At 54.8% G+C, this 12,336-nt stretch overlaps 1 protein-coding gene across 3 annotated transcripts in view; it reads left to right on the forward strand.

The window, feature by feature from the left end:
* Positions 1 to 12,336, forward strand: part of RRBP1 (ribosome binding protein 1) — a 77,726-nt gene that overhangs the window by 47,865 nt on the left and 17,525 nt on the right. For all 3 annotated transcript variants that reach the window (XM_053574434.1, XM_053574437.1, XM_053574436.1), the window contains exons 3-7: positions 1,324 to 1,472; positions 2,558 to 2,680; positions 6,810 to 6,962; positions 7,818 to 7,936; positions 10,230 to 10,383. In XM_053574434.1, coding sequence (XP_053430409.1) covers positions 1,324 to 1,472; positions 2,558 to 2,680; positions 6,810 to 6,962; positions 7,818 to 7,936; positions 10,230 to 10,383 — 698 coding nt within the window. The remainder of the gene's footprint in view (positions 1 to 1,323; positions 1,473 to 2,557; positions 2,681 to 6,809; positions 6,963 to 7,817; positions 7,937 to 10,229; positions 10,384 to 12,336) is intronic.

The raw sequence follows: 12,336 nt of genomic DNA on the forward strand, positions 1-12,336 counted from the left end.
GGGTTGGTTGTACTCAGAATTTTCTCTAGCGTGCATGGGCTTACCATTAAAATTATTTTATATACACATATTTCGTTTTTTAAAAAAGGTAAAGAAACATGTGCCCCTAGGACCTAGTTCCATGTCCCCCTTCCCCCAAGCTCTGCCTTCTGTGACAGTGTGGATATTTTTAATCTCCTGAGCTTTGCCGAGGTAAGAAGTTATAAAATAAAGGTGCTCATAGCAACTAGCTCACCCACGTCCCATGTTCCCCTTAGTAAGGTACCATGCTAACTGCTTTGACTTGTAATGAAAATATTGTGACTAGTAAGTGAAAATATTATGACAAGACAGAGAATTCCAGGTTGCTATGGAAACTGTCCCCATCCGTGTCTTCCAAGGTGGGCTTGGCAGAGGGTGCTGCTACAGGCTGGGCTGCTCTTTGTTTCAGCTCATTCTTGACCTTGCCATTCAGCTGCGGGGCGCATCCCAGCCCCTGCAGAAAGAAGTGCCCAGGCATTCAGGCGAGGTGTCTCGAGTCACTCTTCCTTGTAATGAGAGCAAAACTGCGGGCATGTGGGAGGGGTCGGCAGTTTCACTTTTTCAGAAGTGAAGGTTGGTTGTTGGCAGATGGCTCCGTGTCTTCAGGCAGTCTGTCACTCACTGGCTGGCAAGTGGACAGGCCCATTCTGGAAGAACCCGGCCTGTCACTGCTTGAGCTTTACTCAGGGAGAGTTGGAGATGGAGGGTTTGAGCCAGGGGTGGGGAAGCAGCTACCCCTGCCCCCCATGCTTTACATGCACTCCCGTGGCCACAGGTGCATGGCTGTGGGCATCCCTGCATGTGGTGGACTGTGGATTCACTGGTCAGTCAGGGCCATAGGGCTTGGTCATGGGCAAGTGGGAGAACCTTGCCGGGTAGGGTGAGAACAGGACCAAGGCATTTGCTGGAAAAAGAAAGAAGGAAAAACCTCTGGGAAGAGCACACCTGCTTGATTCTGCTCAGGGATATCTTGATAAGAAAGGAGAGAGAGGGCGGAGCCTGTGGCTCACAGGAGTAGGGTGCTGGCCCCATATGCCAGAGGTGGCGGGTTCAAACGCAGCCCCGGCCAAAAACTGCAAAAAAAAAGAAAGGAGAGATATTAACTCTGAGCCTGGGCATGTTAGAAGGATAGTGCTTGGGCCCATCATTCAGTCAGTTTCACAGGGCCCTGGAAGAGCAAGAGACACACAGCTTGTGTCCTGGCTACCCCACGGAGTTCTCTTTGCCATGATGGACTTTGTTGCCTTGTCCATCGTGTTTTTTGTGAGTATGAGTGTCTGCTCCTTCCCTCTTCCTGCACAGGGCCCCCGGATTCCGACAGCCCTCTCTACCTCCCCTACAAGACACTGGTCTCCACGGTCGGGAGCATGGTGTTCAGTGAGGGAGAGGCCCAGCGGCTCATCGAGATCCTGTCCGAGAAGGCTGGCATCATTCAGGACACATGGCATAAGGTGGGCCCCCCCTCCTGCTGGCCACATTCTGAGGCCACTACACTGGCTAGGGCAGTTTTACTTCCCCTCCTTCTCTCCCTTGGGGCCAGTGAGTTGTGGTTGTTGCCCGGCTCCTGCCCTCACTTCCAGGAAAGGCCCATCAGGCTGGTTACACCTAGCTTACTAAGCTGCAGAGGACATTCTTAAAACACCCTTTGTTGCTCTTTCCAGGAAGAATCCTTTACTCCACGTCCCCCTGGATCTGGCTACATGGGTCACCTGCAAATATTGTGGCTTCTGTTAGTCTGGCCATGGCCTAGCCACTGAGACAGAAAGGCTGTAGGGCTAGGGGCAGGCATCTGTATTACACGGGGTCTTGAGGGCGGAACACAGCAGCGGAGGCTCAGCTCACCTTTGCTGAGCCCAGAGCACCCTGATTCCCCCTTGCTCTGATGGGCAGGTTCAGAGGCTCACTTCTACCCTCCTGTGCCTCTGGCCAGCAGACTGCTCCCAAGAAGCAATACGTGGCACATATTTGTTCTTTAACCAGAATTGGAATGCAGAGTAATTTTGCTGGAAAAGCCTGGCTGGGGACCCCTGCCCTGAGGCCAGCAGGAGCGACTCCCCTCCTTGCCATTGCTTGGGGGTGATATGCATCTCGGCCGTGATGAGAGCACCTGTTCAGTGAACACTGGTGGGTCTCTTGGCTATGAGTGGCCAGAGAAGGTCAGGATGACCACGAGAGAGGTCTAGCTCAGCTGAGGCCATTGTCCCCAGAGTACACTGCCCCTGGCCTGGCCCCATGTTGCAGCCAGTAGTCTATAGGTTGCAGGCCCTGAGTCAGGAGTGGGCTCTAAAAGTGACAGCCAAGTGCCCCTCAGAAGGGCCAGACCCCTGGGGTCCACAGCCTTTGGTCCCAACAGTTCCTGCGCACATAGGGCCTGGAGGCCCCACAGGCTGAGGGGCTGAGTGAGGCAGGACCGCCTGAGCCCTTCTTCATCAGGCACTGGGGCTCAGCTCCTGCCTGATTGCTGCAGTGTGGGAGGACAAACCCAGGGTCTGTCCCTCCCTCCCTTCTGTTAATCAATCTCTGTGGGCATTTCTAGGCCACTCAGAAGGGTGACCCTGTGGCAATTCTGAAACGCCAGCTGGAAGAGAAGGAAAAGCTTCTGGCCACAGAGCAGGAAGATGCTGCTGCAGCCAAGAGCAGGCTCAGGGAGGTCAACAAGGTATGGCCGAGTGGCATGTGTGCTCAGAGTGGCTCCTCTGCTCCCTGTCCTGCGGGGACCCCCTACCCCATGGTCCACGGCCATTGCTGTCCTTGGATCATTGCATCCTGGGGCCAGCTCTGAGATGGCTTGGGGCCTGCCTGGCATGGAGCTGATTAGCAAACCAAGTGGTGTGACCGAAGGTCTTCTGCTGGTGACTAACCCTTCACAGCCTGGGCAGCTCTGCAGGGCAGGTGGCTTCCTCCTTCATGGCTCTAAGAATTGGGGGAAGTTGAGCAGGGTATTGGGGCCTCAGTGAGCGGTGGGAATGGACCAGAACTGACTTTTTCCATACGATGGGCCACCTTTCTAGGGGAAACATTTGGAAGGGAGGATGGACACAGTTGATCCAAGCTTGTTTCCTTGGGAATTGTGGCAGAACCTTCTGCGGAGGGGACTGAAGAGGCTGCTTTTTTCTTTTTTTGATGTCAGAGGAGGGGATCCCTGGCCTTTAGCATCAGCTGACTGCCCAGCAGGTAGATTTGTCTGAGTTACAGTTGGTGGTGGTTGGTGCTGCTGTGGAATGGGGCTGGGGGCAGCATGCAGGATATAGGGGCTAATCCTCTTCACCTGCCAAGTGTACAGGCTCCCTCCCTGCTTCATAGGGTGAGTCCTAGGGCCCCAGTCTTCCCAAAGAAGGGGAAGGTGAGGGGATCCTGGCCCTGTGGGGCTGGTCATGCCCAGTCAGATGACAGCTGTCTTTGTCCTGCACGTGCTGTGAGCCTGCTCTTACTCTGTTGTGGCCAGCAGATGTAGGGAGATGGCCCAGGCTGAGGAGTGTCTGATGCCATCTTGGCTGCAGCCCTTTTGGTGCCTCTGTCTGCTTATTCAAAAAGTATTAGAAATGAGGCTGGCTGACTCTCTGTCCTAAACTTAGGGTTGTTGCTCTGAGCCAAACAGAAGTTCAGGTGGGGCGTGGACTGGAGAAGAAGATAAGCCTGTGGATGGTGACTCTGTAAACATAAAGCCCAGGACCAAGAAAGATGACAAGCCCCAGTGGCCTTCTCTAGAGCTCAGTGGTCTTTTATGACCTTGTTTTACGTCCACACACATCCTTCACTTGAGCCACCCAGGTCATTGGTTAAATTCAGGAAGCCTGGAGCTGCTTGCCCAGGCTCCTAAGAGCCAATTGTACAGGGCACGTGACCCTCACTTTCAGGATTACCCTGCTGGGAGTTAGGCGTAGGCCATGGCGAGAATATTTACACCACAAAAATTGGCAAATGCTACAAATTCAAGCCCTCCCACCCCCAGGAGCCCATTAAGGAGCACACCACTGGTTAAGAGCCTGTTTTGGGGGGGCTGTTCTGTATCCTCTTTCTCAAACTGAGAAATCCTGTGAACATGTGTTGACTCCCAAAGTCAAGCTCAAGTGAGAGGAAACCAGAGAGCGTGTTCACATGTTTGGTTGCTTGAGTTGGGGCCAGGGTGGTTACCTGTGCCTACCCCCTTTGGTCTAGGAGTGCCACCTGAATAGGTACATCCTCTAATGGTGACTGTGGTCCCTTTGCTGGATCTCTGGTCACTGAGGGCAGGGGGCATGTTGAGGGAGGGACAGCCCCTTCAGAAGGAGATCCCCAGTACTGGTCACTTGGTCATCAAGTCCTCCTTCAGTGGTGACCATTTGACACAATTTCCAAAACCCAGACACCCCCCTTTAGCTGGAGGTGTAAATGCTCTTCCAGTTCCCCCTGGTTGGAGCAGTAGAATTCTCCCGGCTACAAGCTCAGGGCAGCCTTTGGCTCTCAGGAAAGGAGTTGAAAGGTGTGTCCAGCCACAATCCTCCCTCCCCAATCACGTGCTCCTGCCTGCAGCCCATGGAGGTCCTCTTGAGCTCTCAAGTGCTGATCTGGTCCTGTGGCGACCCCCTTTAATCTCTGCCCATGCCTCTTGATCCGACCCCTTGCTGGGGGCTGATGCAGTTCACACCACATGGGGTACCACTGAGCCTGGGCACAGCACCTGGAAGGAAGTGCAAACAGGGTCTGAGCTGGGTGCCAGTGATGGTGCCAAGCCTCACTCCCAGCCTGGGCAGAGAGGACTGGGCCCCCAGTCCCCACCCCTCCTACTGACACCATGAACATTTTTCAAGAAAATAAATCTGCCCTTTGCAAGTGAGTTAAGAATTTGACAGAAGAACCCTGAGATTCTGAGCCCTTCAAAGAAAAAGAAACTACAGAGAGCTAAACAAATGCACTGAGGACCAGCTGGCTTTTCTCTGTCCTTTAGTAAAGCCCAGGGGCCAAGGAAGGGGGAAATGCTATTGAATTATGGTAGCCCTGGGACCCTGGCCCCCAGGAGGTAGGGACTGTGCCTTGAGCCAGGTCGATTTCCAGAAGGGCGCAGGCCTGTCTGGGGCTGGGAAGGGTGTCCCCAGGGGCAGAAGTGAGCAGAGGACGACCTGTGTGCGGCTGCTCCACCTGCCATTCTGGTAGACATACTAACAGCAGGGCCTCTATCAGCTTTGGTTTCTTCTTCCCAAGATTGGACATCTACTTCAAGGGGCTTTTGTGTGAGAAACACAACAGAAAGCAGGGCTCCTGCTGTGCTGGGCTGGGGAAGCTTCTGGCTTTCCCTGCTGGGCCGCCCCCTCCTTTGCTAGAGGCTTCCTGGCTCACACTGAGGAGTGGGTATCACTCCTCCCCTTCTGGCAACCTCCTGCACTTGTACAGTCCCGGGTTCAGGCCTCATCCCCACTTCTTAGAGCTGCTCCCCAGCTTGTACAAGCATATCCTCAGCAAGGCTTTTGACCCCAGCTTGAAATGGGGGATCAAAACCCTCATCTTACTGAGAGAATTCCATGGGACAGCGCTTGTCCCCCAGTCGGCAGTGTTAGCTACCGCTCCCACTCGTGTGGCTAATGGACCTGCAGGCCCCTGTGCTTCTCCTCTAGGTGGAGCCGAGAGGATCATTGCCTTTGAAAGTGAGGCTAGTGAGGCCTGGGGGTTCCTAGGGTGTACCAAGCATATGGAACAGCACTGGCACACAGGGGCCACCCGCTCAGCCCAGCCCTTCCCTGGGGTTCTCTCTTTAGGCAAGAGAGACGTGGCCTTTGGCACAGGCTTCCCTGGCAGCCCAGGTCTGGGGAGGGAGAGTATTTCTTATTCCTGGCCCACTGCTCAGGCCAGGGGAGGGGCCAGGCTTTGACTTCCGGGTTACCCAGGCCAGCTGTGTCTATAGTGTGTTCACACCAGGCAGGTGACTAGTCTGGCCAGAGGCCCACTGGACCAGATCAGCACCTGAGAGCTCAAGAGGACCTCCATGGGCTGCAGGCAGGAACATGTGATTGGGGAGGGAGGGAGGGCTGTGGCTGAACACACCATTAAACTCCTTTCCTGAGAGCCAAAGGCTGCCCTGAGCTCGCAGCCAGGAGAATTCTACTGCTCCAACCAGGGGGAACTGGAGGAGCATTTGGACCTGGTGGGGGTATCTGGGTTTTGGAAATTGTGTCACATGGTCACTGCTGAGGGAGGGCTTCCCTGCAGCCTCCATCCACTGCCAGCTTCGGGGATGCACAGGCCATGGCTCTGTGTTCTGCCTCACGCTCTGTACGTGCCCACTCCCCAGACTCAGCAGCCTGTGTTCCTCCCTGGTCATTCAGTACTGACTGGAGCAGATGTTCCTCTGGGCCAAGGTGAAGCACAGAGTGACTGCCAGGGGGGACCCAGGCCCTCCAGGAGTGGGGCTGTGCCCCAACATCACAACCCCATCCCAGCCATCAAGGCTCTCCACCTCAGTCCCAACAAAGGCACTGAGTAGAAGTGGACAGCCCAGGGGCCTGGCCAGGGTGTTGTCATCACAATAAGACTGAGCCAGAGAGAGTGTGACATGGTTTTACAGCTCCCGCTGTGTCTACCACCTCTCCTGTAGCCAAGACTTGATGTAGAGCCCACACTGGCCAAGGCCAGCAAGGGCTAGAGGACCATTGGTTGTCTCTCAGGGTTCCTGCCATGCCGGCTTGGGTCTGTCTGAGAACTGGGCCAGCGGGAGGGGTCTGTGCTCTGCTCTCAGGCCTCCTCCTAGCCCTGGCAATGCTCGTGGTCCACCGCACTGCCACCTGCCAGACCAGCCCCTCTCCCTGTTCTTCTAGGAGATGGCAGCGGAAAAGGCCAAGGCAGCAGCTGGGGAGGCCAAGGTGAAGAAGCAGCTAGTGGCACAGGAGCAGGAGATCGCGGCCATGCAGACACGAATGCAGACCAGCTACCAGGACCACGTGAAGGAGGTGCAGCTGCTACAGGGCAAGGTGAGTCGGGGCCAGGGAGGCCCGGGGTGAGGTGTGAGGTGGGCTTGAGAACGGCCACAGGGGCCTATGGAGTCTGGAAGGGGCCAAGGGCTATTGCATTTGTCTGGACAGCGTGTCTGGCACCCCACTGGGTGTTGGGGGTTAATCCCTGGAAAGGTATAAAGTGCATTGGGAGAGCACTTTTCCAGAAGAGCTTAGCCTCAAGTGGCCTCTCCTGGGTGTCTGTAGGTCAAGTTCTTAGCTTCCACGGGATCTGGAAGTAATGCTAGTCTTGCCTTCTCCCTGCACAGTTGGGAAAATCCCATCACACAAGAGGCCTGAAGTCAGCAGTTCCAGCCTGGGTCTTGAGGCCAGCGCCAGGCAGCCGCCTGTCCAGACTGGCCCTCATAGTCAAAGCTTCTGACACCTGCCTGCTCATCAGGGCTGTGGCCTCCCTCTCACCGCACATCTCAGGATGTGCCTTGAGAGTTAAAAGGGCAGGAAGCAAGGCTTCCTCGAGTGGCAGTAGGCTGTGACTTGTGGCTGTATGCCTAGGTCAGAGCAGTCAACTGTGTGACCTTGGAGACTGATATGCACAGAGCGTATCAAGGCTCTGGGGCAGATTGCTGGGCTGTGGGCAGGCCGTGAGCAGTGAGGAGGCAGAGAGGTGTGTCCCTGTGGGAGTGGGGGGTCACACTTAGCATGTGACTTGCAGGCCTCCAGTTTCATGGGCTCCCCCCACTATCTGGGTCAAGAAGCTGGAGAAATCCTCCTGGGGGTTTCTCTTGTGACTAAGACCACGCTAACCCTGCTCCAGAAGTTAGCCCTCCTTGTGGGGCTAGGCAGCTCTCTGATGCCTTCTTCAACACTTTGTAGATCCGGACTCTGCAGGAGCAGCTGGAGAACGGCCCCAACACTCAGCTGGCCCGTCTGCAGCAGGAGAACTCCATCCTGAGGGACGCCCTGAACCAGGCCACAAGCCAGGTGGAGAGCAAGTAAGCTGAGCAGCAGCCACGTCTGGGCCTGCACAGTGCAGACCCTGTGTCTCCCGTCTGAGTCCTGAGCAGATGGGTCTTCTGAGAGGTGGCTGTATGTCCCCTCAGGTGATAAAGGCCTGCCCTCGCCAACACGCCCAGTGTCAGGGCAAGGTGGCCCTCAGGTTCTTGCTGGTGCTGGCATCTTGCCTTTCTGGAAGAGCAGTGCACCCCATGTCTATTTTCCCAACACCCCTTATGGGAGGCTTTTGAAAACTCCTGGTGGTTGCCCAGACATCAAGGCCAAGTAGCTTGTTCAAGATGAGTTTTCTGGTGGTATTGGGACCTGCCATGGGCCTCGATTCTCCATGGGAGTATAATCTCCTATTCTAGAGGGGCCCTTGCATTGATGCACTGGTATTAGGTCATGTTCCCCAGCAACATGTCCTCCTCTTAGCACAGTTCTCCATATCAGGGTGGCCTCTGCATAGCTGAAGCACTGGTGTCCACTGTGAGTCCCAGACAGCTTGGGCACGCTCCCCTGTAGAGTCAAGTATGGCCACCTTGCTTCTGCTCCTGTGACTCTAGCATGTCAGATTCAGTGGCCAGATCCTTCAGAAGCCCATAATTTCTTTGCCTTTTCTGGGCCTCAGAACATGGGAGCTGTGTTACCCCAAAGTGTCTGCTCTCTCCAAGAGGGGAGCTGACCAGGCAGAGAGCCTGGGGCTCTCAGTGTGTGGGCTGGACCCAGGTGGTGGGAAAGCTCCCAACCCAGGACCGGGACAGGGAGGGGAGTCTGGGCCACACGTCTATTGGGCAGGTGTCCCCCCATGAGCGCCAGCGTGGAATGAGATCTCACGGCTGCCTTCAGGCCAGCCCATTCTGTCACAGTCCCCTTTGGGGTGTGTGTCTGCACACATCTTCATCCCCTTCCAGACACATGGGTGGGCCGGTTGGAGGTTTTTGGCTGCTGTTTCCTTAGAAGTCATAGCAGAAGATAAATATGAGGACTGGTGAATGGCTGGGCCTCCCCTCTCATGGAGAATCTGCTGTGGCCTCCTTACTGGGAAAGCTCTTAAGCCTAGAGACTTGTCACCCTGAGTGGTGGCCCTGACTCTGTTAGTCTGGAAGCTCAACAGCAGGACAGGTCCCTCTCAACTCCCCATCTGTCCTGAAGGGCTACCCACCCAGCCCCCACCTCCACTGCAGATCACTTGACCTTAGCACTGCAAAGCATATGTGCTAACGATGGCCTCCCTGGTGCAGACAAGACCCCCCCAAGATAGAGAAGCAGGGCTCACCACCCCAGCCAGCAGATCAGAGCAGTGTCTACCAGCTTTCCCATTTCCATAGGCAGCCCTGTCTATCCCCTCCATCCTGTCTGGTGGTGTCACCTGGCTGGACAGTCAACGCTCTGCCATGAGGGCGCTCGTGAAGGTGCAGCATCCCCCATAACCCCTCACACTGGAAAGGGCAGATCTCTGGCTGCCCCACTTTTCCTTCTGTATCTCTGCAACATTCCTCTCAGATCCTGAGACCCAGCTTTTTTTTTTTTTAAGACAGAGTCTTAAGATGTCACCCTGGGTAGAATGCCGTGGCGTCACAGCTCACAGCAACCTCAAACTCCCCTGCTTAAGCGATTCTCTTGCCTTAGTCTCCCAAGTAACTGGGACTACAGGCACCCGCCACAACGCCCAGCTATTTTTTGATTGTAGTTGTCGTTGCTTGGCGAGCCCGGGCTGGATTTGAACCCATCAGCTCTGGTGTATGTGGCTGGCGCTCTAGCCATTTGAACTATAGGCACCGGGCCCTGAGACCCAACTTTTGATGGGCAGTGTCAAGAGTCTGCCCCGTGAATGCCTCAGGCTCTGGCTTCAGGCTTCCGCCCTACAGCCTAGCTGTAATCCAGGCAGCCAGTAACGGGGGCATGTGGACGCCATGGCTGCTGCCCCGGATCCATAGGGAGTCAGGGTGAGTCAGGCTACACCTTGGGGCTTTTTTGCTCCCAGATCAGTGATTGGGAGAGCAGTGTTTTGCCTTTTTCTGTCTGAATTTCTAGTAGTTTCTGGGAGGAGCTTTAGTACAGACTTTGCTCTTATTTTCCCTGGTTTGTGTGCCTCATGGGTAAAACAGTGTATTCAGCAAAATACACACCAAATCCCACGTAGCTGGCAATGCAACAGGGACTGTAGTGATGGCTCCAGGCTTGGACAACTGCTTAAAAGAGTTGGTTTCCAGGGGGAAGTTTCAGACCACCATCCCCCAACCCCCACTTCTGACCTTCATTCATGGGCTGGTGACTACTGTCTTGCAGGCAGAATGCAGAGTTGGCCAAGCTCCGGCAGGAGATCAACAAGGCCAGCAAGGAGCTGCTGGAGAAGTCAGAAGCTGTGCGGCAGGAGGAGCAGCAGCGGAAGGCTCTGGAAGCCAAAGCAGCTGCCTTTGAGAAGCAGGTCCTACAGCTGCAGGTGAGTGGGGCAGCTGTTTCAGTGCCCTGTGGAGCACTTACCAAGCCTGTCTGCATGGCAGGGACAGGCCAAGGGTTGTTCAGCCACACTGGGCTATCCTTTCCAGCAAAGACTGTGACCGCTGGAGATGTAGGCAGGCCTCGAACCTGCCACCACTGTCTCATCAGTACTAGTGACAGCACCGGTGCTGCTCTCTGTGTGCTGGGCACCGTCTGGGTGTCGTGCAGGCATTCACCCCTCCTACTCACCGAGGCCTTACGGGGTGGGTGCTGGGAAGTCCGGGTGACTCGTGGCTTTGGACCCTTTTTCTGCTCTGTCACAGAGGTCAGGCTTTAGTGCACGGGGGCATCAGGGCTACCTCTTGGAAGAAACAGGCCTGAAATGGTAAGAGTGACATTTGAATGTGTACAAGGGACTAAAGAACATGGACGAATAAACGTGGTTTGAATTTGAGAGAAATTAAGATAGGTAACTTGGTGTTTGTGGGTCTTCGTGTAAAGCAGTCCACCTATAAGATCAGAGCCTTTGGGGTGCAGGCCTGGTTATGTTTTTTTTTTTTTTTTTTTTGTAGAGACAGAGTCTCACTGTACAGCCCTCGGGTAGAGTGCCGTGGCGTCACACGGCTCACAGCAACCTCTAACTCTTGGGCTTACGCGATTCTCTTGCCTCAGCCTCCCGAGTAGCTGGGACTACAGGCGCCCGCCACAACACCCGGCTATTTTTTTGTTGCAGTTTGGCCGGGGCTGGGTTTGAACCCGCCACCCTCGGCATATGGGGCCGGCCTGGTTATGTTTTAAAGGCTTCCAGATGCTTCTGGTGTATCTGTGGCTGGAACCTGCTCAGATTGTCCATCGTGTGTTATTCCTACAAAGGACCCAGCCTAGGACAGAGGCCTGGGCCTGCTTTTCATCAGTGAACAATAGACTCCCAGTGTCTCCTGTCTTCTCTGGGCCTGGGGGCCCTTGGCCACAGCCTGGAGCTGGACAGAGGGGTCCATGCTTTCTAGTCTGACACCATAGACTTGTGGTTGGGGTGAGTGACAGTGAGCCCTCTGTTGTCAACCGCCAATTCAGGTCCTAGCTCTGCTGCCTCCCAGCAAGGTATCTCAGAGCCTCAGTTTCCCATCTGTACTGTAGGAGTAGCTCAGTAGTAGCTACCCCACAGAGTGTATAGGGCTAGAACGGTGCTTTGCAACAAAAGAGCTCAATGAACATGAGCTTTACAAAATTCCATTCAGGAAATCTCCGAGTAAGACCATTGATGTAAGTTGTAGAGAATAGCTCTGTATTCCACTGAAGTAAAGATGGGACTGTTTGTTTTGATGACTGTCCTTCCTCTACTGGAGGCCCCTTCCCTGTGAGCCACCTCTTTAGGGAGCAGGGTAGGCCTGGCCTCTGCCCTGACCTTGGGTCCTGGAGTGCTGGCATCGGGTAAGATACCTCCCCCTGCAGCCTGTCTTGCTTTGGACGGCTTCTTGGGGCCTGCCTGGAAGAAAGTGCCCATTGAGGGTGCTGACAGCATCCAGATGGACTGAATTTTGGAAATCCAGGAGGGTTTTATCAAAGTCCCCCGCTGGCTTGCCCAGCTGTGGGACCAGCTTCTGGAAGTGTTCAGTGTAATTGGCTGTGCTAACCACATTAGCAGAGAGTTGTCATCTCAGGTCTTAAGACATATGCACAAGGTTTCCTTTAAAGATTTTTTAGTTTTTTAGTTCCTAAAGGCAGTACATTTTTGTCTGTCTGTGTGTTGCTGGATCCAATGTTCTAATAATGTTGGTAGAGAATGGAAAACCACGTGCAGCTGGTCTCCCTGCAGTCAAGAGACCCTGGAATCCCTTTTCTTGAAAAAAGAGGAACAAGCTGGTGGGTTTTTTCCAGTGGTGAAATACCTGCGTTGTGCAGTCACGGCAGAGACGCAAGGGTGTTGGAGCGAGCGGGACGGAGGTGGCTCTGC

This window comes from Nycticebus coucang, chromosome 21 (genome assembly GCF_027406575.1).
Source record: "Nycticebus coucang isolate mNycCou1 chromosome 21, mNycCou1.pri, whole genome shotgun sequence".
In the NCBI taxonomy this organism is placed as follows: Eukaryota; Metazoa; Chordata; class Mammalia; order Primates; family Lorisidae; genus Nycticebus; species Nycticebus coucang.